Source organism: Typopeltis vanoorti, chromosome 2 (assembly GCF_054136105.1).
Source record: "Typopeltis vanoorti isolate ZY-2024b chromosome 2, IOZ_Tvanoo_1.0, whole genome shotgun sequence".
NCBI classification, from domain to species: Eukaryota; Metazoa; Arthropoda; class Arachnida; order Uropygi; family Thelyphonidae; genus Typopeltis; species Typopeltis vanoorti.
Genome location: NC_143550.1, coordinates 113,174,290 through 113,200,026, shown reverse-complemented (window position 1 = coordinate 113,200,026; position 25,737 = coordinate 113,174,290). Strand labels below are relative to the sequence as shown.

General features: G+C 34.5%; 1 protein-coding gene across 1 annotated transcript in view; it reads left to right on the top strand.

The window, feature by feature from the left end:
• Nucleotides 1-25,737, top strand: part of Ack-like (activated Cdc42 kinase-like) — a 290,445-nt gene that overhangs the window by 241,536 nt on the left and 23,172 nt on the right. The window contains exon 14 of the mRNA XM_090407542.1: nt 9,935-11,334. Within this exon, the coding sequence (XP_090263668.1) occupies nt 9,935-11,334 (1,400 nt within the window). The remainder of the gene's footprint in view (nt 1-9,934; nt 11,335-25,737) is intronic.

Genomic DNA, 25,737 nt, shown 5'->3' with positions numbered 1-25,737 from the left:
GTCCGAACCATTTCATCTGTCTTCTTCTGATGACTTTCAGAATATTTTCCCTTTTTCTCCCATCTATTGAATCAATCAGTTTTCGGGCATTTTCATTGAGTGGTATAGGGCAGCGCTTCCCAAACTGTGGGCCGCGGCCCCCTTGGGGGCCGTAGGTTTTGTTGAGGGGGGCTGTGAAATAATGAAAACAAATTTAAAATGTTTTAAGACTAAGTAGATTTTTTTTATTTTAAAAGAAATTTATTTAACTTTTATTATTTATTATTTCTTTTTTGTTATTTTTTATATTTTAATAGAAAAATTCACACATTGATGTTGATTCACAAACTTTGCTTCCTGCGTATTTCGGCGCTTAATGAATATTAGTAAATATTGCTTATTCATATGTTTCATTTCAAAGCAGTGGTTAATTGTATTTACTTCGAATGCTCTCCAGGGAAGCTCCAAATCTTCCTGTCCCTTTCATCACGCATTCGTAATCAGGGACTGTTGATATTGACTTTATATACATATCAAAACTCGTTTTATGTTATCACTGTCATCCGAGCTAGTTTTCTGTTATCAATAAAAGTTTCGCATATACCTCACACATGAAGAAAAGCTTAAACAAGTTCATGTGGGGAGATAGTAAATCGCTTGCAGTGGTAAACAACACCCCCTCCCTAACAGCCACTATACTGCACAGGCAATAAAAACAAGTACTTTTATTATGCCAGTGAATAAGGTATGAGCAGTCTGTGTAATATATTTCTCAACAACTAGTGCAATTAGAGACAACTGGGATAAAAACACACTAATTAATGAATCATCACATGTCCCCTCATACAGAAACTATGCTGTATAGACTGAATCAAAACCATACGTTGCATGGGAAAACACAGTATCTAACTAAAAACTATTGTTATTAATTAGATGTGTGTGAGTTCGATTTCCCAAGGCAGCAATAAAATTCAACCGAACGTGTTAGAATTCGTAAAAGTGTTAAAACTAAGTAATATATATATATAATGAATGTTATGGCAGTTTCACATATGGAATTCGGTTGAAGAGAGTTAGCATTTCAACTCAATTGTCAGCTATGCTTTTATCTTTCGGTTGCGCGATCTTTTGTTAATACCGCACCAATCATATGCACGTTTTAATAACTTGCCTTTGCTGTCTGTTTCGCGTTAGGCTTAATTACCGTAAAGGGAGAAAAGTCACAAAAGAGAAAAATGTTCCTGGTCCGGGGATTCCCTTATTCAGGTAATATTCACTAATTTCATGTTATCAGTCTGTGGTGTGCCAGTATCGGTAAATGGTGATATTATTTGATCTATTCTACGTTAAAAACTTTAACCCTGAGATGGATAAGTAGCTGATAAAAATTAAAAAATCTTGTGAACAATCAGAAGAAGCAGAAACAGACTAAAAAAAAAGAATAGTATTTCATATTTTACCAGAACAGCCCGCATCGTCTTCAGAACGAAATGGTAAGAGGCAAAAAATGTAATATATGCATTTGATTTTTGCAATATTCGCTGTGTATGTTTTGTATTGAATATAAATACAATAAATATTATAATAATATATCTCTCTATTACGATTTTTTTTCGAGGGGGGGCGGGAAATATTTTAATTTTTGCAAAGGGAGCCCTGACATACAGAAGTTTGGGAAGCACTGGTATAGGGGATTCACAAAAGTCTTCTGTAAGTTTTCATTTCAAAAGACAGGAGTCTCTTCTCATCTTCCTTCAATTCATTCATATATTCTCATAATTTATTCAATACAGAAGAGAACAATTAGTTTGATTAATGACTCATCTCTCAACAATTCATCCATTCTCATACAAGCATACAGTTTTTGATGGTTGCATCTTCAGCAAATATTTCCATGGCCACTCATCCTCTGTTAAATCTGTCAAAACACATGCAAGAATTACTTAATACTCCTCCTCGGTTCATCTCCAGACTCATAGAACAAATTTAACCTCCATTCATCCCTTCTGCTGTTGCTGTCCTCTGGAACAGTCTCCCATCTTATGTGTTTTCAAAGGAATTAAGTGTAGAATGTTTCACTTCACATCACTGTAAAACATAAATTATAATTTTTTTTTGGATATGAATTAATTTCAGGGCATCAATTAGAGAAACAGTTTGATTAATTTTAGTTAATTATGTAGCATGTTCTGATTCAAAATTCTAATTGTGGGATGTTTGTATCAGAACATAAAACACTCTAAACACTTGACCTTCTGTTTTTGTTTTATAATGATTCAATAAGAGCTAAGAACTTATGCACCCGCTTTATTAATATATGAAAAATGTCACAGGGTGCTGAAGGGATCAAAGCTATATAATTGAGAGGAGACCTCCACATTGCCTTTAAAGGAATGTGGAGAACCGATCAGGACTTCTGACCTAATGTCCAATCCTCACCTTCTTGTGGTGCACCCTGTTAGGTATCTACCTGGATACTGAACGAACGAGGATGGGCTGGCAATTTGGGATTTAGCCGACCAAATTGTATTCTTATTGGCCTAAACCAAAACAAAAAATGATGGTACATCATGATAGAATTTCGTGCCAGCTGGGGTATTGCCCGGTTAAATAAGGCCCCCCATTGTTTTCGCCAGGGGAGCCAGGAAAAACAGCAAAAAGTCAGCTACTAGGACAAATCCAAAAACCTACCCCAACTCACTATCACAAGAGTTCAAGATCGGTACTATCAACATAAGAAGCCTGAATGGCAAAGAAATGGAGCTGGCTGGGGAATTGGATAAGTACCAGATCGACATAATAGGGGTGACTGAAACAAAAACTGGTGAGATCTTTCTGAGCAATAAATACAAAATGTTATATTCAAGCAATCACAATAAAGGAAAAGGAGTAGCTACAATATTCAACCAAATACGAGGCTAGTCTTCTTGAATGGCAGGCAGTCTCAAGAAGATAGATGTGGGCAAATATGAGAATAGGGAACTGGACAATGAGACTTATTTGAGCCTATGGTCCCACAGAAAGTTCTACTAAGGTAGAAGTGGAAGAATTTTTTGAGGCTTTAGAGAAAGCAACTGAGACAATGAAAAAGGAAAAGTTGGTCCTTGTTGGGGATTTTAATAGCAGAGTAGGAAATGATTGTTAGACATACAAAAATATTTTGGGAAAATTTGGAGAAAAGAGCAGAGATAATAATAATGGCAAATACCTGTTGGATTTCTGCTCAGGACAAGGACTGGTGATTACTAACACAATGTTCCAACATAAAAATGTGCGCAAATTCACATGGAGAGAAGAGGCAAGGAATAAGAAAAGTCTCATTGACTATGTTATTGTTGATAGTGATGTTTTCTCCCTGGTGCAGGACACCAGAGTGTACAGAGGATTTGAAATTGGAAGCGATCACCATTTACTCTTGAGCAGGATAAAATTGAATTTCATATTGATATTGAGAAGAATAACATGTAAGAAAGTTTTAAAGCAAATAAAAGTTGAGCAGCTTTCTGATGTGAACTGTAGACTTAAATACACAAACATAATTGAAGAAAAAATGAAAGTGTTTGAGAACAGCAACTAAAACTTGGAGATTCAATAGCAAGCCTTGAAAAAAACACTGATTGATTCAGCCTGAGAGGCATGTGGTGAGGTTATCTGTAAGGATAGACAAATCAGAACTCCATGGTAGACAAATGAAGTTAAAGAGGCAGTGAAAGAAAAGAAGAAAGCATATCAAAAATTCCTGGCATATAAGTCAGATTGTGCTCTTAGAGAATACAGAGACAAATGTAAGAAATCTGAACACTGTGTAAAATTAGCTAAACAAAAGTCATGGGAGGACTTTCGTAAGAACATAGAAAAATAAATATCAAGAAGGTGGCAAAATATTCTGGAGGTTGTTGAAGAAGCTCAGAAATGGAGGAAAGAGTGCTGTAAAAGAAATTAGAGATGATAGAGGTGATGTGAAAATAGGAGAAAAAGATATCCTTGAAGTATAGAGTAATTACTTTGAAAAATTGCTAAATGAAACAAGCAGTGATGACAGCAAAGTGGTGAAAAACACTGACCAGGCATGCAGTCAGGAATACATATCCATACTTGAAGTAGAAAAAGCCATCAAAGGCTTGAAATGTGGAAAGGCAGCAGGAGTAGATGATATTCGACCAGAAATGCTGAAGTATGGTGGTATAAAAGTCTTACAGTGGCTGCACTGCATAGTTCAGAAAGCCTGGACAGAGGGACGAATTCCCGATGATTGGAGTAGAGCTCTCATAGTACCCATATATAAAAAGGGAATTAAAACTGAATGTGAGAATTACAGAGGTATTTCTCTACTGAGTGTTCCTGGTAAGATATATGCAAGTATACTTGAGAAATGGTTGAGAAGGATTGTAGAAGAGAAGCTTGGTGAAGAACAAGCTTGATTTAGACCAAATAGAGGTTGTCAGGATCAGATTTTCACTTTATGACAGATAGTTGAGAAATCATGGGAATATAACAAAAATCTGTATATAAGTTTTGTGGATATCTGGAAAAGGCATATGACAAGGTGCCAAGAGAGAAGCTATTCAAAATGCTACAGTTATATGGTGTCAATGAGGCATTATATCAAGCAATACTTAGTCTTTATTTGAGTTGTAAGTCAGCAGTTAGAATTGGAAAAAGTACAAGAAGATGGTTTAATGTTAAATCTGGTGTCGGACAAGGATGTACGTTATCCCTTCTGTTATTCATTATCTGTATGGATCACATTATGAAGGAAAGTGGTATTAAACCTGATATCAAAATTAGAGATGTTAATCTCAGTTCTTTGCTTTATACGGATGATGTTATACTTCTAAATAAATCTATTACAAGTCTGCAAGATTCCCTGACTAAATCGAATAACTGTTGTAGTAGATATGGTATGACAGTCAGCATTAAAAATACAAAGACAATGAAAATAGGCAGAAACATTGAAAATATCAACGGCATTATGATTGGAGAACCTATAGAACAAGTAAAACATTTCAGCTACTTAGGCACGATTTTTAGTGAAGATAAATTAAATATGGAAATAGACAATAGAATGAACAAAGCTGGTATGGTAGGCAGTCAACTGAATAAATTTATATGGAATAAGAGAGATATTAGCTGTATACAAGACAGTATTCAAGCCAATTTTAACTTATGGATCATAGAGCTGGGTCAGAAGTAAAACACCTGACCAAAGACTGAAGACTGCAGATATGAGAGTCCTAAGAAAGATTTTGGCATGAACACAAGACCAATTTTAATTTATGGATCTGAGAGCTAGGTCAGAAGTAAAACATCTGACCAAAGACTGGAGACTGCAGATATGAGAGTGCTGAGAAAGATTAGGGGCATGAACAGATGGCATTAATGGCAATATCATATTAAAAACGAGGATATCAGGAAAGAACTTGCCACTGTCAGCATCTAGGAATGTGTTATCAGAGCTAATCTCAGGTGGTATGGTCACTTAAAAGTGAGAAAGGAAAGATTAGCAAAACAAGTATTCTCTGCAATGTTGGCAGAAAAAAGACCCAGAGGAAGACCAAGATATAGGTGGATTGATACAGTAAAAAGTGCCTTAGAAGACAAATATATAAGATCTGATCTTCCTATCTACAATTGGCCTCCAAATCAGTCTGGTAACAGACTGATTTGGAGGCCAATTGTAGATAGGAAGTTGTTAATGAATGTAAATTTTTCATGGGCAGATCTATCATATCATGTAATTCCCCCCCCCCCTTTGAGGGTATACAGGGTGTTCGGGATAAATTTGACATATTTATAATTAATTATATTTTTCCGTAAGTTACATGTATTAACACAAACTTCTCTTCATTTAAAAGGTTGGACCCTTCTTCATTCATATACAAGATGTCAGAAAGGATGGATAGCTAGAACCCACCTGAATCATGGAAGAGAATAACTTGTATCATGATGATTCGTGCCGGCCATCAAAATAAGGATATTTCGACTGCTGCCCAATGCTCCCTGAATACAGTAAAAACAATCAGGCATGAACTAGAGACTTGCAATGGTGACTATGAGGATGTAGCAAGAAGAAAGATCCCTAGCAGACGATCTGATTGCGTTCGTACAGCAGAATTCCTCGCAAATCTGCAGGAACAGGTGTTGAAGATCCCTGGCATTGGAATTAGGGCTTTGTCACGTGAAATGAATGTTGCAGCCTCTACTATGAAGCTTGCACTCAATGAAGACCTCCGCTACTACTCATACAAGCGCCGCAAAGGTCAGCTGCTTACAGAAAAGGCCCGTGAAAAACGTTTGATAAACGCGAAGAAACTTCTAAGCAAAGTGAAACATCCTGCGGAACCACAAATAATCTGGTTCTTTTCCGATGAGAAAAACTTTTGCCAGGATCAAAAACACAACACGCAGAATAACAGATGGCTTGCATACAGTACAAAGGACATTCCTCGTGTAATGCAGACTAAATTTCCCCAAACTGTGATGGTTTTCGGATGTGTATCCTCTGAAGGCAATGTGATGCCTCCGCATTTTTTCCAAGAGGGCCTCAGGTTGACTTCAGATGGCTACGTGGAGTTGCTAAACACTGTAGTCAAGCCCTGGATAACAAGGGTAGCCAATGGTAGGCCGTATGTATGGCAGCAGGATTCGGCCCCTTGCCACACCTCTGGGAAAAGTCAAAAATGGTTGTCTGAAAATTTCTACGACTTCACCAGTCCAAATGTTTGGCCTCCAAACTCCCCAGACCTTAACCCCATGGATTATTTTGTATGGGGCGCAGTTGAAAAAGACACCAATCGCACTTCCAGTAATACAAAAGCCCAGTTAATGGATAAAATTAAAACAGTTTTTGCGGCCCTTCCCAGGGAGACTGTAGCATCAGCTTGTTCGAGGTTCCGAAGCAGGATTGAAGCTGTGATCGATGCTAATGGTGGTTATTTTGAGTAAATCTTGTTGATAGTATTGTAATTAACTCTGCCTGTAATGTTTTTTGTCAATTCATTAAATTTAATAGATACAAAGAAGATTTTCTTTTTCCTTACGAAACTGTCAAATTTATCCCGAACACCCTGTATATCAGGAAGTTGATGATGATGAAAAATGTCACAAATATGACTTGATAAGAATAACATAACTATTATTTTTCTGGAAATGACAATGCATACTGAAATATTAATTATAAAAAGTTTTTATGCTTTATTGTATTTTTGCAATGTTACATTGCCATCATCAGGGATTACAAAATACAATATGTTCATGCAGGCACTAACACTAGGCAAATGTGATGCCCCTTGAGGGTATATATGATGATGATGAAAAATGTCACAAATATAACTTGCTAAGAATGACATAACTTTTATTTTTCTGGAAATGACAATGTATACTGAAATATTAATTATAAAAAGTTTAATACTTTCCTGTAATTTGGCGGGCAAATGAGGCTGAAGAAAGGCAACTAAAGCCAGGCCTAGTACTAAGATCGTTGGGTTGAAGATCTTAGGATGCAAGCTTTCCAAATTAGGGGCAGTCTCATGCACTCAAATTTGTTGAGGTTTGGAAAGTTTTTATCTACCAGAATTACTTTATAAGACATAATGATAATATATAATAATAAATTTAAGATTAGTTTAACATATTCACAGCAGGCATACTACAAATCATGGCAATCGTGCTTTAATTGAAATGAAAACTGCATTGTGAGAAGGGGAGAATAATATGTTTGTGTCATGATATATTAGAAATCAATAACTGTAGGGAATCCTATATTTTGTTGGTATATTTAAATTGCCAAAAAGTGTAAATATGTGAACACACAAAAAATAATTATAAAAACAGCAAAAAACTTACATAAAAAAAAAACTTTTATCAACTTAGAATTTTAGGGGAAAATTCTACATTAATAAAGTTTTTAACATGAGTTTTCCTCCATTTTTGTAATTCTTTTCATTATGCCAAATCACGGTATTTCATTATTGAAACAAATGTGAATGGACAGTAATAAGATGAACCATGTGAGAATGATTCTCACATATAAGGGGTGGTGGAGAGTGTGAATAGAAATACTTTCATTAGAAGCAAATTAATTACTAGTAATTTACAGTTGTGGTAATATGCATGTTCACTAAGTTGCTCTCAAGAAGAACAAATTACATATCCTATAATCTCTAGACATGCATGTTTGCATTTATAATGGGTAATGACTAAATATTTATGAGGAGAGGGAAAGGAAGTTTGTGAAATATAACTAAATAATCAGTAATAAACATCACCTGTATAGCATATATTTTTAGCTTAGTAAATGACTGTGGGAAAATGTGGGAACATATGCCTTGAACTAATAATTTTGAACAGATGATTCATCTTGGTGTAGCATGAATTAAATGTGCATTGATGGTGGTGTGCTAAGCAAGTAAATCATCCTGTACAATTTGATGTTTTTTATGAGTGTATGTGTTATGTGTGTGGGATGGGACATGTTTTTTACTATACAGAGTCATTTTCACCTCAGTTTTCTCTAATTACTGTAATCACCACCTAATATAATAGAATAATTGTCTATGTACTGTATTTAGTGATACAATTATACTTCTAATTGGCTTTCATGCGCAACATTTTGTGTAATTGGGGATGTTTTTCACTATACAAGTACATTTTCATTCCAGTCTTTGGAGCAAGCATCATCCCAAATTTATCCATCAGTAGAACATTATTTAGATATATAGAGTGATGCACCTAAAACCTTACTAACAATTTTTGATGCTGACTGTCCAGAGAACAGTTCAGCTCATAGATGATCCTTCTCTCTCTCAGATTCATTTCAACTTATCTCACAGATGCACTGTTTCAGCTCTGTGTCTATTCTGGTGTTTCTATGCTCACTGCTTCAGAGAACTGGCAGCTATCATTCTGCTATCATCTGTTGGGCCAGTTAAAAACAAGAGCAACAGACTGCCCCAACATCCCTTTTCAGTACAACTGCAAACACATTGAACTGGCTTCTCCTTTTCCTCATTTATTCCATCTACTCCTCTCCTCTTAAACAGCCATCCTCATGAAGAGTTTCTCAATAGTTCAACTCTTTAAGAAAAATTTGAGAAATTTCTTGTTTCTCAATCCTCACCTCACATAGTACTGATGTGCTATAGGTTCTTCTATTCTTGTTAAACATGTTATTTTAAAAGATTCGTTTTAATAAATAAACTAATTTAATAATAAACTGATTTTTACTATGATAGTCACTATATCTATTCTTTCCAAACTGGAATAGAAATATCCATGTATAGTGAAAAAATCTCATTCCCTACAAACACAATATTGCACATAACATAAGCAGAATAAGGTAGGAGTGTTACTGTGCACTAAATACATTTCAGAGATAATTATTCTATGTATTATATTTAATTACATTTAGTATAATTAAGAGACAGCTAGAATGAAAATGACTGTATAATGAAAAATACCTCCCCTCCCATGGACACTCTACTGCATAGACTCAAGAACAAAAAGTAGAAATTCTATTGCAGCACTAAATACAGTGTCAAAATAACCTATTTCAAATCATATAAAATTTGAAATCAGAGAATGACATTGGAGATTTCTATATCAATAAGATATAGAATAATAATATAGAATAATAAGATATAGAGTTCAAATACTAATTTTGAAAAATAAAATTCTATCAAAAAAAATAAAACTGTCAGGCCACATATTCTAAAAACTTTGTAAAATTGCATCTGCCTGATATGAAAACATTAAACTGCTTTATTTCTGTTTTCCTTATATTAAAATGTTTTTTTGTAGACAGTAGTAAAATTATAGAAATTGTCTCACTCTGTAATTTTATGCTATTACTAAAGTCTGGTACTGTTGAACTCGAGTTATTATATATTTCCTTATTAACTATGTTGTTCTGCTTGTTTTATTTATTTATTTATTATTATTATTTTGTTTTTATTAGACATTGGATTTAGGACCATCTCTAATGGATGAAGTCTTTAAAGCTTTGGGAACCTCCAAAACAGGCATGGAGTTTGATGAACAACAATGTAATGAAAATAATAATGTTAAGAATGAAATAAAAGAAATAGCTTCAAAGGTTGGTAGTAAAGATGGATCAAAGAAGAAACAGGCAATGGTAAAGCCCATATCTGCAGCTGACCAACAAACCCTTGATTCTGCAATAGCAATGGCTAAGGAATTAGCTAGTAAGAGTATGTTGGAGTTGGATTGTAAATCTGATAATGATGCATCTCTTGAGAGTCCAAAAACGCCAACATCTCCTTTTAAAAGAAAATTTTCATTTAAATTTAAGACAAGTCCTAAACAAGATAAAAGAAATTTTACACAAGAAGCAGAATCAATACCTGATATTCAAGATATCATAACAGAAGAAGCAAAAGAAGTTTATAGTTCATTAGTAGAAAAAGGACATGGACTAGATAGAAGTGTCTCTTTACCACCAACTACTCTACAGATGCCTACCCAGGATACTTCAGCCAGTCTTTCACGTTCCAGACATAATCATCATCATCATCATCAGCAACAACAACAACAACAAATAACTCACACAACAGATTCATCTGATGCTGAAACAGAAGCAGTAGATTCAAATCCATTACGAATGCTAAGAAGTGGTTTTCCTGTTCGGCCAAAAGTGAGAGGAAACAAACATGGAATTCCTGCAAGTACCAGAGCATCAACTCCTCATACTGCAACAGTTGCCCGTTTAGCTGCAAATGCAGTATCAGTGAACAGTGCTACAGTAAATGGTTCTCGTCCAGGACTTGGTGCTCCTCCTCCACCTCCTCCAGTTCCTAAAACACCCATCCGACAATGTGTAGATATTTCAAAGGAGGGAGAAGACAGTTCTAGTTCCTCTCCTACAAAAGATGAACCTACAAAATCTCAAGAATCTCCTGTGACTAATGAACAAAGGCTAGAAGAAAATGAAATGAATAGTTCTGTAACAAGCTGTAGTAGTAGTGAGACTTCTGCTGATTCTGTAGGAAATCCTCTTCCTTTACCCCCTAGAGATCGCACAAGACCTCTTCCTGTTCTGAAACATCATCACAGAAAACATCCTCTAGTTATTCCAGGTATTAATAATACTCTAGATCAATCTTCTCGTAATTTAAAGAAACAGATGTCTTGTCCAGATGTACCTACACAAACTCTTAATGTACCTACTCCAAGGACTGATAGAAGGGCAAGTGAAGGTGCCCTTACTCCACCTTTAGAGGGTGTCCCTTTAAAGCCAACAGACTCACTGTGTTCTAGTCCTAGATCTGATTCTACTATTCCTGTTACAAGTCCAGGACAATCAAAAGTTCCTCCTCCTAAACCAGCTAGAATACACAGGTTTGTATTACGTTCATTTATATATATGTTGCATATCTGCTGGCTCTCCTGATTTAGATAAGTGTATCATCCTGATGCTTGACTTGTTCTCATAGCCAATACAGTCAACTTCCATTTTTGGTTTTTATCCAGAACACTGAAATTAAGATTTCAGTGTTCTGGATAATTCCTTACTATTAAATTCTTAGTAAAACCTCTTTAATACAATAAGTTCATTGATATAGTCACACGTTTTATTTTCTACGGATGTGTTGAAGCACAGCACAAGTTCATAGTTTCTTCTGCTTAACTTCCTTGAATGCTTTTCTGATATCCAAATACAATCCAGACATTAATTATGACTAAGCACAGGCATAAAATTATTACTTTTTTTTATTTAATTTTTTTATTATAATCTAACTTTTGGAAGGCTGTAAACCTATAGTGCACCAATACTAGGATCAACTAAATAATTCAAAAATCATGCTCTCTAGAGTCCACAATGATATTTTCTCAAGCCTCTTATAAGAATGGTTGTGGTCAGTGAAAATTATGTCACATGCCTCAGCTGGATTTGAATCCACCCTGTAGATTGAAGAGTAAGAACACTGTCCACATGGTCAACCCAGCTATCAGACTAGCTGTAATATAATATACCATTATATATTATAATTACAGCTATTTTGCCTGCTTCAGTTTAGGAGTGCCCCTGTTTAAATGTCATTGGCTATTTACTCAGATTCTTAGGGCATTGTAAATGTAAGTTTACCAAAAAGTATATGTAGCATAAGGAAGAGAAATTTACACATACCTTTTTCTGGGTGTTGCAGCTTTTCTTCTTTATGCGATGTCCGAAAACTACTGAGTGTGTGTGGGGGGGGGGGTAGGCAATTTGGGAGAATTAAATTAGAAAAACCCCTTTTTTTTCCCCGTAATATATATATAAACATATATATTATATTACTATATTATATAGGGTGGGGGTTCAGATGACGAGATCAATGTGTTCAGATGACGACCGAGAATAGTCGAAACGGACTGCACCCTGTCAATCCCCTTCCCCCCCATATAAATAATCAACCCTTTCACCTTTCCCCCACCCTATATAATATAGTAATATAATATATATGTTTATATAGGGTTTTTCTAATTTAATTCTCCCAAATTGCCTACCTCCACACACTCAGTAGTTTTCGGACATCGCATAAAGAAGAAAAGCCGCAACACCCAGAAAAAGGTATGTGTAAATTTCTCTTCCTTATGCTACATATACTTTTTGGTAAACTTACATCTACAATGCCCTAAGAATCCGTGAGATTTTTTGAACTAAATAAAATTATGCTGCCACATTCTTTACATATCAGTAAACAAGTTAATAATATATATTTTGAAATTGCATGTATTCTTTGTTTTATTAATTAGTTTATTTGTTAATTATACAACTATATATGCTGGAATATTGCTCATTTCCATGAAATATAGCAATGGGCATTTAAACAGAGAGATGAAGGTAAATATTACTACATTCATCATAACTGGAGGCCTGAAGTGGCTTGAAAAAAATACCATGTTTGGTCTTCAGAGCAGTGTTTCTGGACTATGTAAAACATCAATATTTTTTTTATTATAAAATTAATAAAAAAGAAATAGATAAAAAAAATGTTTAGCCCACTCACAGTAGGTTTACAATCTTTCATGAGTGAGAGTGACATTAAAAAAAAAATTACTATTATTAGCCAAGTAGTCATCAAAAATACAGCATACATTAATAAGTGTGGGCCTCTTGCAATGAGTCTTTGCACTTCATGGATATGCCTGGATGATAATATTTTTCTGAAATAATGCTAAACTTAATTAGTTGAATGTTATTAATCCATACATGAAAATAATAAACAATTTACCATGGTCAGTCATTGTTGTAGAATCCAACCAAAGAAAACAAAAATTTAACAAACTCCATTTACAAAATCAGAAATAGTGCTCTATTATTTTCTATTATTCCTGTTTTGCACTAAAGGTGAAAATCATAGCTATATGCATTCTTCTAGCACTAACTAATAACACTAATTCTAGAGAATCATAAAAAAGTAGTAAGGGGCTTAACAAAAACAAACAAACAAAATATATGTATATATAATTTCAACATTTGTAATTAAGTAGTCTCTTAATCTTTCATTCTTAAAAGTTGGGAGCTGTGGTATTACTGTTTGTGTGTGTGGGGGGGGGTATTCAATTAATTCGGTATTACTTCATCTGAATATTTTTATTAATACTATCTTTATTCAAAGATGTAACCCTTTTCTATCTTCCAAATGTTAATAAAAATAGCAGGAGAGATGCAGTAATAAGTGCACTTTATTACTTAAAAAAAGCCATCAAAAATCTAAAATGAGGAAAGGCAGCTGGAACAGACGATATTCAATCTGAAATAATGAAATAATATTGCATAAGAGTTTTATAGTAGCATATTGCATAGTCCAGAATGCCATAAAATCCAGTCCAAGATCATTGGACTACAGTTGTTACCATCATGTGGCACTTATGGCACCAATTTATAAGAAAAAAAAAAATTTAAAACATTGTAAGTATTACAGAAAAATTTCCTACTGAGTTTAGCAAGCATAGTTAAGAAAGAAAAATTGTTGAAGAATAAGCTGAGGTTAGGCCCACTATAAGTTGCAAAGATTATATTTTTCCTAGTAAAAAAATCGTGGGTGCATAATGCAGATCTCTATTTAAAGTATAGATTGTTCATTGTGGAAAGCATATGATAAACTTAGAAAATTGCATTGCAAGCTTGAAGCAGTGCCTTGCTGCTATCAACAAAACTTTCTCCTGAAAATCAGATCAGTTAAAGCCTATCTAGACCAAATCTATAATCAGTGCTTCAACGAAGAGTCACTTGTCACCAATACTAGCCAGCTTCATAGCCTTATTGTGTCAATGGTTGACAACTCACCTGAGGCCGACAACAAAAAATATAATACTATTATCTTCAACTTCCATGCTGAAAGCAATGATACACTGAAGGAAGAATCACCAAACTAATGGAAAAATTTAGTTTCTGTTGCAGAAAAATCTCCAGATGCCACTGCTTCACACCTATGAACAAAAGAAGGGATAAGATGACCTTCCTGTGACTGGTGAAAGTAACCTGTGACACACCAGCAAATACATCAGAACTAATGGTGGCTGTGAACAAACCTTAGTCACTTCTCCCCAGTTCTGTATACTAGCTCGGCCTTACCTTATCTTCAGCTACTATGAAAAAGAATGATGACTTCACCAACAACTGGAAGAAAAATGACAAAGTGACAATGATACATAACACATCAACTACAAAAGTGGAATACTAGAGTGGAAATCAATTGCTATTAATAGCCAACTTGAAAAACAAAGTACGAGTACTGCATAGGGAACATGTGTGACCCACTTGGTCAACAACAAACCTCAAAGACTTCCAGATTCTCCTTCATTCCTACTGCTGTTGTACTCTGGAACAGCCTCCCTTCCCATGTGTTTCCCAAGGAATACAGTGCACAGGCCTTCAAATCTGATGTGAACAAATTCCTCCTCTCCCAAATCGCTTCCCATATGCAATACTAACATACTGTAGGTTACAGAAGAGGTTTACCAACCAACCTCTTGTGTAAGGGAAAATAAGAAATGGGAATTAACAGAACATTGATACAATAATATTTCCTATAGAGAAGATAACTGAAGGCCATTAGATCTGCTTAAATTCAGACAGTATTAAAAAGTCTGACAGCTTTATTTATATATAAAGAAAACTCCATAAGGAATCAAATCTCCTACAAGAGCCTGGTTTTCTTCCAAACTACTCTAGATGGCATATTCAGCTAAGCCAAATTGCTCAGGTTCTTGGTACTAGATATAAGATTTACATTCTTCACAGCAAACAGCAGATCCGCTTGATTGTCTGAAGTATGACAAGCCAGAGGAGCAAGGGATCTGGTAGACTTGTGATAATTGGAGGAAGCTTATCTTTAGGTGAAGAAAGAGGTTGAAATTTTACTGATAGAGTGAAAGGACATCACAATGTTGAGAGGCCTCAGAACTTGAGCAGTATGTTCAGATATTCCTTTAACATAAGAGGAATCAGGGAGATGTTTTAAATCAGATTGAGAACCATTCCATATCTCAAATATGTCATCAATAGACAGTAGCGAACAAATTAATCCAAATGCACACATTTTAATGAAAAAATTTAATTTTACAAGAAAAAATTAAAAAACTTAAACTCAAACTTTTCCTAATAATTTTTATGTGCTCCTCTGTTCCTAAATAAGTTCATTAATTTGCTTAGACATGGACTCTACCAATGTAGAACACGTTTTTCTTATTTCTGCATCTTGAAACCATACTTTTATAATGGATTGTATTAATTAGCTTTTTTTTACTTAAATATAAAGAGCCAATAGGCTTCATTTCGGCGATATAAACATTATTCAAATTAAGGGGATATTAAATCCCACATTGTTTTAAAACCGAATAAGAAACTCAATGATTGGAATCAGAGAGTTTCATGCTGAATATAGTAAACTATAAAAGTATCGGCGGCCACTAGCGTTGAGCTCATGTAAGTAGTCGTCGTACAACCTCAGGCAACTCGCTGCAAAGGTGGGGAAAGTTCTGATCGCTAATCTTGATATTTTCCATAATGTAAAAACACATTCCCTAGGAAATGTATGATGTTATTACATTATAGTGGGGGGTCGCTACCCAGACCGGTTTCAGCCTTTTTTGAGGCTTCATCAGTGAGTAGCTAGACCAAATAGATACCAAAGGGTATAGCGAAAAGAACTTATATATTCTGCTAACGAGTTGTCAAACAGGTGCAAACATTAAGTTACTTAAATATAAAGAGCCAATAGGCCTCATTTCGGCGATATGAACATTATTCAAATTAAGGGGATATTAAATCCCACATTGTTTTAAAACCGAATAAGAAACTCAAAGATTGGAATCAGAGAGTTTCATGCCGAATATAGTAAACTATAAAAGTATCGCCGGCCACTAGCGTGAGGTAATGCAAGTAGTCCTAGTACATAGTACAATCTCAGGCAACTCGTTGCAAAGGTGGAGAAAGTTCTGATCGCTAATCTTGGTATTTTCCATAATGTAAAAACACATTTCCTAGGAAATGTATGGTGTTATTACATGATGGTGGGAGGTCGCTACCCAGACCGGTTTCAGCCTTTTTTGAGGCTTCATCAGTGAGTAGCTAGACCAAATGGTATAGCAAAAAGAACTTATATACTCTGCTAACAAGTTGTCAAACAGGTGCAACCATTAAGTTATTTAAATATAAAGAGCCAATAGGCTTCATTTCGGCGATATAAACATTATTCAAATTAAGGGGATATTAAATCCCACATTGTTTTAAAACTGAATAAGAAACTCAAAGATTGGAATCAGAGAGTTTCATGCCGAATATAGTAAACTATAAAAGTATCGGCGGCCACTAGCGTGAGAGCTAATGCAAGTAGTCCTGGTACGTAGTACAATCTCAGGCAACTCGTTGCAAAGGTGGGGAAAGTTCTGATCGCTGATCTTGGTATTTTCCATAATGTAAAAACACATTTCCTAGGAAATGTGTCATACAACTTGCTTTAGCTCATGCTAGTGGCTGCCGATACTTTTATAGTTTACTATATTCGGCATGAAACTCTCTGATTCCAATCTTTGAGTTTCTTATTCGGTTTTAAAACAATGTGGGATTTAATATCCCCTTAATTTGAATAATGTTTATATCGCCGAAATGAAGCCTATTGGCTCTTTATATTTAAGTAACTTAATGGTTGCACCTGTTTGACAACTTGTTGGCAGAGTATATAAGTTCTTTTCGCTATACCCTTTGGTATCTATTTGGTCTAGCTACTCACTGATGAAGCCTCAAAAAAGGCTGAAACTGGTCTGGGAAGTGAACTCCCACCATAATGTAATAACGTCATACATTTCCTAGGAAATGTGTTTTTACATTATGGAAAATACCAAGATTAGCGATCAGAACTTTCTCTACCTTTGCAACGAGTTGCCTGAGATTGTACTACATACTAGGACTACTTGCATTAGCTCACGCTAGTGGCCGCCGATACTTTTATAGTTTACTATATTCGGCACGAAACTCTGATTCCAATCTTTGAGTTTCTTATTCGGTTTTAAAACAATGTGGGATTTAATATCCCCTTAATTAAATTTTCCAAGTCTCTTTTTCACTATGGTCCACAAATTTTCTGTTGGGTTAATGTGAGGAGAATTATCTGGCCACTGAAGCAATTGAATGTTATGATTTTTTTTTTTTTTTTTTTTTTTTTTTTTTTTTTTTTTTTTTTTTTTTTGGAAGTGTGGCATGGAGCAAGACCCTGTTGGAAGATGGGTTCTTTTTCTTTCTGGATCTGTAGTACTACTCTTTTCTCTAATCTTTTTATGCATTTGGTCACTTTTCATCATATCATCAACAGGCACAAGTGATCCTGGACTGTGATGTATAAAACAAACCTAGAATATCTTTTTAGCTGAGTGTTTAGGAGTTTGTTGAAGGTGAAAGGGAGACATCTTCTAAGTCACTGATTTGCAAACATAGGGTACTCAACTCTCTTAAACAAAGAAATGGCTGTCATCTGAGAATATGACCTCCCACTTCTCGACAGTCCAATCTTTGTGCGCTTTTGCCCACTGGAGCCTCTTTTTCTGAGCCTTTGGCAACAGTTGTTTAATTTTTAGTCTGTGGGCAGTCCTTCCTGTTTCCACAGTCTTTGACAGACTGTCATGTCATAAACATTAATCCCACTTGCTGCCAAGTCTCTATTTAAGTTTACAACATGCAGGCTTGGATTCGTTTTGCTTTTCCTAACTAGTACACGATCTTGAGTAAGTGTAATTTTCTTTGTTAACCCACATTTTCCTTTTCTGTCAGGAGAAAAGGTACCTAGCTCCCTAAACCTTTCAGTTTGTCTTTGAGTTATGGATGCATGCTGAGAAAGAGTACATATTTTTGAATGCTTTCTTGGAGATGTATCCATTTTATATCTACACGAAATGAATAAAACCCTATGGATATCAACTGATTTACACTATTAAATACGCACAACACTATTAATAAACATCATAGAGACAATTAAAAAGTTAAAACACACAGCACTCAACCAAAATAGTGAAGTAAAACCAAAAACTTGATAAAAATTCAGTTTGTTTGGATTAATTTGTTTGCTACTGTATCTCTGCTATACTCTAGGTTGAGGAGAAATGTCAAAGGCGACCAGACTATCTTCAAAATGCTTAATGAAGTAGTTGGCAAGTATAAGAGAAATAGGACTTCCCGTTGCTGTGCTTTCATTCTGCTGTTATTATCTTGAACACTGAAATAACCAGAATGGATGAAGTCAAAAATAAAATTTGTGATCTTCCTGTAGGCCTTTCAGATATTATAATTAGCTTAGATGTAGTATCTCTTTTGCACTGACATTCATTTAACAGATGCCATTAATTTGCTCGAACAAGATTTTCCTCCTGACATCTTCAAACTTTTCACCGCTTGGTTAACAAAGTTAAAAACTTTCTACAGCAATCGCTGATCTAGAGTATTTTAATTGTAAAGTGATACACCTTTTTACTACTTCTATATGAAAAATATTCTTAAGTAGAATAAGTAAAGCAAAAATTTCCTTAAGTAGGAGTATTAGCTGTTCAGTTTTGCTTATATCCATCATCTGAATCATGGATTTTACCAGAAATAAGCATCACCCACCGACCAACATCTCTGTTTCCATGACATGAGCATAACTATCATTCCATTTTATTTTGGATATGAAAATTAAAATCTGGTGTATAAACCTTCTCAATGGTTCCAATAGAATAGAACAAACACTATGGTACATTGTACAGAAATGGAGATTGGATGAAATAAATGTCAAAATGAAATCTTGGTCTTGGAAAACCAGAGAGAGAGAAAAAGAATCTGAGGTCTTCAGCAGGTATTATCAAAGCAATCTTTCAAGAAAATCTTCAATGCACTCAGTGAGGTGGTGCAAGAGTAACCAATATGTGAGCAGTGCACAAGTTGCATCTACTGACTATCTATGGGCAAACCAACAAATGCTGATAAGAATTCATACTCAACTGACGGTTGCAGTGTTGCTTAAATTGTGAAAACTGGGCTATGTGTGACTGGAAACAAGTATTTTATATCACTAGAAGATTCTCTCACCATGAAAAGAAAATTCTGATGATAAAAAATACTTGTTTCCAGTCACAGAACCCAGAGCCCAGTTTTCACAATTTAATGTAATAACAGACCAGATAAAGCTCGAGTAAGAATAATTATCCATGTTGTAATTACAATTTTGGGGATGCAGACTGTGATGATGTTTTTGTTATATGGAAATGGATCACTGATTTTTATCAGCACTACTATGAACAGTGAGGTGTATTCTGGATAATGTTTCATTTATGGAATTTTATGAAGGGCCATACTTCCAGTAGAACAGTGGTCTTTTGTCACACAGCAAAGTCTGCTTACTATGGTTTGGCTGGCTACTATAACATAGCTCTAATGGACTGCTACATTTAAAGTCCCTATCTAAACCCGATTTAACATCTGTGGCATGAAGGAAAACAGTGTATATGAGGAATTGTTCTGGAAGGCTAATATAGCTGTCATAAGTCAAGACAGCCATGCATGAAGAAAGAAGATTAATTTTTCAGAAGTATATGAAAAATTTACTCTATAAACTAAGTGCTGTTATGGCATAGGCCAAAAGTAGACCTACACCTTATTAAAAAAATGTTTTTGATTAGATGCGCCAATATTTTGGACAGCAATTCATCTATTTGTGCAGATGTTCTAAGCAGAATCACTTGGGTCATGAGTCAGAGTAGGTGAATTGCTCTTTGCTACTAATAATTTTTTTTAAAATTATACTTAGCCTGTTTTTTTCTAAGAATATACAGAGTGTAAATCATTCTACATAGTAAAACAGCTAGCAGACTTGATGCAGGATTTTTTTTTTTTTTTACATTAATCCATCTTGTTCATACAAATATAAACTGTTCCAGAGATTTACATTTAAGACAGAATGTGAAAATAATGCTACACAGTAAACATCTGGAAAACTCACTCTAGAAGAACTCGATTAATAATTTGATCCAGTACTGTAGGTACAAAATTTCCATATGGACAATGAGGATGGGATCCCAAGTATTGAGGAAAATAGGAATAAAATAAGACATCCAGGAGAACATAAAATAGAAACTATACGAGAGACAACTTAGAACCTAAGAACAATGTTAAGAGCTGGTAAATTAGAGAACTCGAAGAAAGAAGTAGTGAGGAATAAATTGGATGTGGTTGGTTTAAGTGAAGTTAGATGGGAAGATATAGGAGATTTTGAAAGTGATGGTTATAGAATTATATATTCCTGTAGAACAGGAATATATATATATATATATATATATATATATATATATATATATATATATATACAGATATATATATATATACAGGGTGTTCGGGATAAATTTGACATATTTATAATTAATTATATTTTTCCGTAAGTTACATGTATTAACACACACTTCTCTTCATTTAAAAGTTTGGACCCTTTTTCATTCATATACAAGATGTCAGAAAGGATGGATAGCTGGAACCCACCTGAATCATGGAAGAGAATAACTTGTATCATGATGATTCGTGCCCGCCATCAAAATAAGGATATTGCGACTGCTGCCCAATGCTCCCTGAATACAGTAAAAACAATCAGGCATGAACTAGAGACTTGCAATGGTGACTACGAGGATGTAGCAAGAAGAAAGATCCCTAGCAGACGATCTGATTGCGTTCGTACAGCAGAATTCCTCGCAAATCTGCAGGAACAGGTGTTGAAGAACCCTGGCATTGGAATTCGGGCTTTGTTCGTGGAGTTGCTAACTGTAGTCAAGCCCTGGATAACAAGGGTAGCCAATGGTAGGCCGTATGTATGGCAGCAGGATTCGGCCCCTTGCCACACCTCTGGGAAAAGTCAAAAATGGTTGTCTGAAAATTTCTACGACTTCACCAGTCCAAATGTTTGGCCTCCAAACTCCCCAGACCTTAACCCCATGGATTATTTTGTATGGGGCGCAGTTGAAAAAGACACCAATCGCACTTCCAGTAATACAAAAGCCCAGTTAATGGATAAAATTAAAACAGTTTTTGCGGCCCTTCCCAGGGAGACTGTAGCATCAGCTTGTTCGAGGTTCCGAAGCAGAATTGAAGCTGTGATCGATGCTAATGGTGGTTATTTTGAGTAAATCTTGTTGATAGTATTGTAATTAACTCTGCCTGTAATGTTTTTTTGTCAATTCATTAAATTTAATAGATACAAAGAAGATTTTCTTTTTCCTTACGAAACTGTCAAATTTATCCCGAACACCCTGTATATCATCATCATGCATATCAAGGATTTAGGCCTGGCATGGCCTGTTCCGGCCTTAAAAATCATCGTTGAATCGTTTAAGAGGACGTCCTGGTTTTCTTTTTCCTAATGGCTTGTACTTTAAGGCTTGTTTTGGTAATCTTTCTGTTTTCATTCTTTGAACGTGTTCCATCCATTTATGTTTATATTTTTTAATTTTTTCTATTACTGGTTTAATTCTTTCATAACTTCCTTCATTTCTGCTGTTGTTAATCTTTGTTTGTCTTTTTGTTTTATTGTCCAGATTTCGATTCCATACATTAAGACTGGTAGGGCTAATGTATTGTATACTTTCAGTCTGGTTTGTTTTTGAACTAGGTTTGGTTTAAATATAGAGTTAATTACACCTGTTATTTTTAAATATTTTACAATTTTTATGTTTATTTTTTTTTCATTTTCATATGTGATCATACATCCTAGGCAATTAAATGAATTCACCTGTTCTAAGATCTTGTTATCTATTACTATTTTAGTTCTTGCTGGATCTTGTCCTTTAAAGGCTATAGTTTTTGATTTTTCCGTTGATATTATCATACCATAATCTTTGGATATCTCATTTAGATCTAAAATAGCTTTCTGTTAGTTATCTTCAGAATTTGTAATTATTATTTGGTCGTCGGCAAAGAGGAGAGTGTTTAAGTTTACCTTAGGAGAAAGTTTAATTCCTTGATGTAAATTTGTATTCCATTTTATTATTATTTCATTTAAGTAGATATTAAAAAGAGTTGCTGAGAGGGGGACATCCCTGTCGGACCCCTTGGTTTATCTCTCTCGTATATGATAGCTCGTGATTTAATCTTATTTGTATTTGATTATTTTCATATATACTTGTAATAGCTTTTAGGATATTATTTGGTATTTGTCTTTCTTTTAATATGTTAAATAATACGTTTCTTTTAACTTTGTCAAATGCTTTTTCAAAGTCAATAAATGCAATATGTGTTTCTAAATTATATTCTCTTCTTTTCTCTATTATTAATTTTAGGCAAAAGGCCAGGTCTATACATGATTGTCCTTTTCTAAATCCATTCTGTATACTTCTAGAATAAAGTTTTCAGAATATTTCATTAGTTTGCTGTTTAAGATTCTGCTACATATTTTGTAACAGGAATGTAGTATACTGATACCTCTATAGTTTTTAGGGTCATCTCTATTACCTTTCTTAAAGATAGGAATCACAATTGCTTTTTTCCATTCTATTGGGGGGATACCAGTTGAGTAAATTTTATTTAAAAATAATAAGAGTCTTTCTTTGAATCTTGTTCCTGCGTATTTATATAGTTCTGAACCTAGCTTATCTTTTCCCTGTGATTTTCCGTTTCTTGTTTCTTTTAGGCTGATTTCTAGATCTTCAGTTATTTCCTTTTCATTTTTGTTAATTGTTTGCCAGTTGTCTTTTTGAAATATTTGTCTGTCCACAGTTCTGTGTGGTAATTTAGAAATTCTACTAATTTCAATTCAGTGTTTAATTTTATGTTTTCTTTGGTATCTGCATTTAGTGTTTCAAAATCTTATATACATTGGGTCTTATTTTATATAAATCATGTTCTAAATTAGAAACAAGTTTGTTCCATGATTCTCTGTCTTTTTCTGACTTCTCTTTTAGCTATGGCTCTTATTCTTTTATATTCTATTTCATCTTCTAATCTTTTACTGCTTAACCATTTGTGATAGGCTTCTTTTTTCTTTTTGATTATTTCTTTCATTTGCTGCTGCATTTAGTATCGTTTTTATATTAAGCCAATCTATTTCTATTTCTTCATTTTGTTTTATTTTATCTAGATATTGATTAATTCTTTGTTCATATAGCCATTGTACATTTGTGTCATTCAGTAGTCTAGTTTTATAATAAACAAATGTTTCAATTTTTCTTTCTGTTCTTGTTACTTGTAGCCATTTAGGTGGTAATCTTAATTTTATTTTAACAAGGAAGTGGTCACTGCTTATTTCATATCCTCTGTGAACTCTAACATCTAGTGAAAATTTTGATGTCTTTTCATTTAATATGAAATAATCTAATATTGATTTCCATCTTCTTGCTGCCCAAGTATATTTATGTATGTCTTTATGTTTATAGAAGGAATTCATTGTTTTTAGGTTATTATAAACTACAAAGTCAATCAATTTTTTACCATTTCTGTTTAGAGTGTGTTCTCCATGTATTCCTATATTATTATTAATTTTCGTGTTTCCAATTCTTGCATTTAAGTCTCCTGCTAAGATTATGTAATCATTTTTATTTATTTTATTATATATGTTTTGTAGCTGATTATAAAAATCAATATTATCCTGTTCTCTTCCTTCTTCTGTGGCATATATACCAATTATTGTTAAATAGTCTCTATCTATTTTTATTCTAGCTTCTATTATTCTTTCATTCCATAATTTATAATGTTTTAACTGTTTTGAAAGAGAGTTATGAATCCAAATCATGACTCCTGCTTGTGCTCTTTGGTCTCTGTCGACTCCACCGTATATCACATTAAAATTTTCAGTTCTCATAGTTCCTTTTAATTTCTTTTTTGTTTCAGTGATTACTGCTATTTTAAAATTTCTTTCATTTAATAACTGGTCTAATTCTATTTCTTTATATGCTATTCCTCTTACATTCCAGTTTGCTATGTGTATTATATTTTGTCATTTCCATTTTTGTTTTACCTTTTCCATTCCAGGGTTGTTTCCCATAGATTCAATCCGATTATCTTTTTCTGTCAGCTTACAAGTAGGATTATGTTCTCCATGTCAGGGGACTAGCCTGACGATGGAATAGTTCAGTGATAGGGCTGCTACCTTAAGGCTTCTGAACTAGCCTTCTTCCGAATTTAAACCCACAGGACGAATAGGGTATATTGAAGGGGAAAGAGTAGATTATAGAAGAATTATAGTAAGGTTTATAGAGAGGGCATAGTTGTAAGGCCAGAAATGAAAAGACCCCATGGCCCTCGAGTGCTCTAATAGCATAAGGGTCATAAAATAAGAAGAGTTGGCTGATAAGGCCTTATAGGAAAGATTAAAGTAAGTGGATCTTCCTCAAAGTAGAAGAAGGAGAGGATAGATCCAGCTAGGGGTCCATGGGAGTGCCGCTTCCCTTACAATCAAGATGATTGCCCCTTATGGCCCTGTTGGTCCACGAGTCCTTATTCAGTATATTCGGACCACCCCACCATATATATATATATATATATATATATATATATATACACACACATATATATATATATATATATATACACATATATACACGCACGCGCATGCAAACACAGACATGGTGGGCTCCCCTATCCACCACCCAGGGGACGTGCTCTCTAGGGGTTACAGGGTCCCCCGAGAGAAATATATATATATATATAGAGAGAGAGAGAGAGAGAGAGAGAGAGAAAAAAAGAACTAGAGGTCACCCCTGGAAGTTGTGTAAGAGTGTGTGGTTGACTAGATTTTATGCTTGGAGAGTAGTGAATGAGTGGAATGGATTACCAGAATTAGTTGTGAATGCCTCGACAATGAATGAGTTTTAGGGGAGGTATGATAGGTATCGTGTGTTTGCGTGTGAAGGGTTAGTGTGAGTCTCCTATGATGAGTCTTCTGGCACCATAATATACCCATTTAAAAATAATAAAGTAATAATAATAATATGCAGTGACCTTTGAGACACCCCTGTGTTTGTGCATTGTTATTTTGGTCTATTGATATTGGCACATAGGCAGTGCCATAACTAGGCCGGTGCACAGGCACAAGTCTCGGGACGAAGGTGGCCTGAAATTAGGTGTCAAAAAATAATCAGTATTATATTTTCATTTTCAAATTTTAAATTTTGCTACCATGTAACGATTCTGTAACATTTTTGGTTAAAGTTAAAAATTAACTGATCTATTTCTATCATATTTGTTTGTTTTTCTTTTTTTTTCCAAAAAAAAGGAGGGGGGGGTGCAAAAAATAAAATCTTGCACAG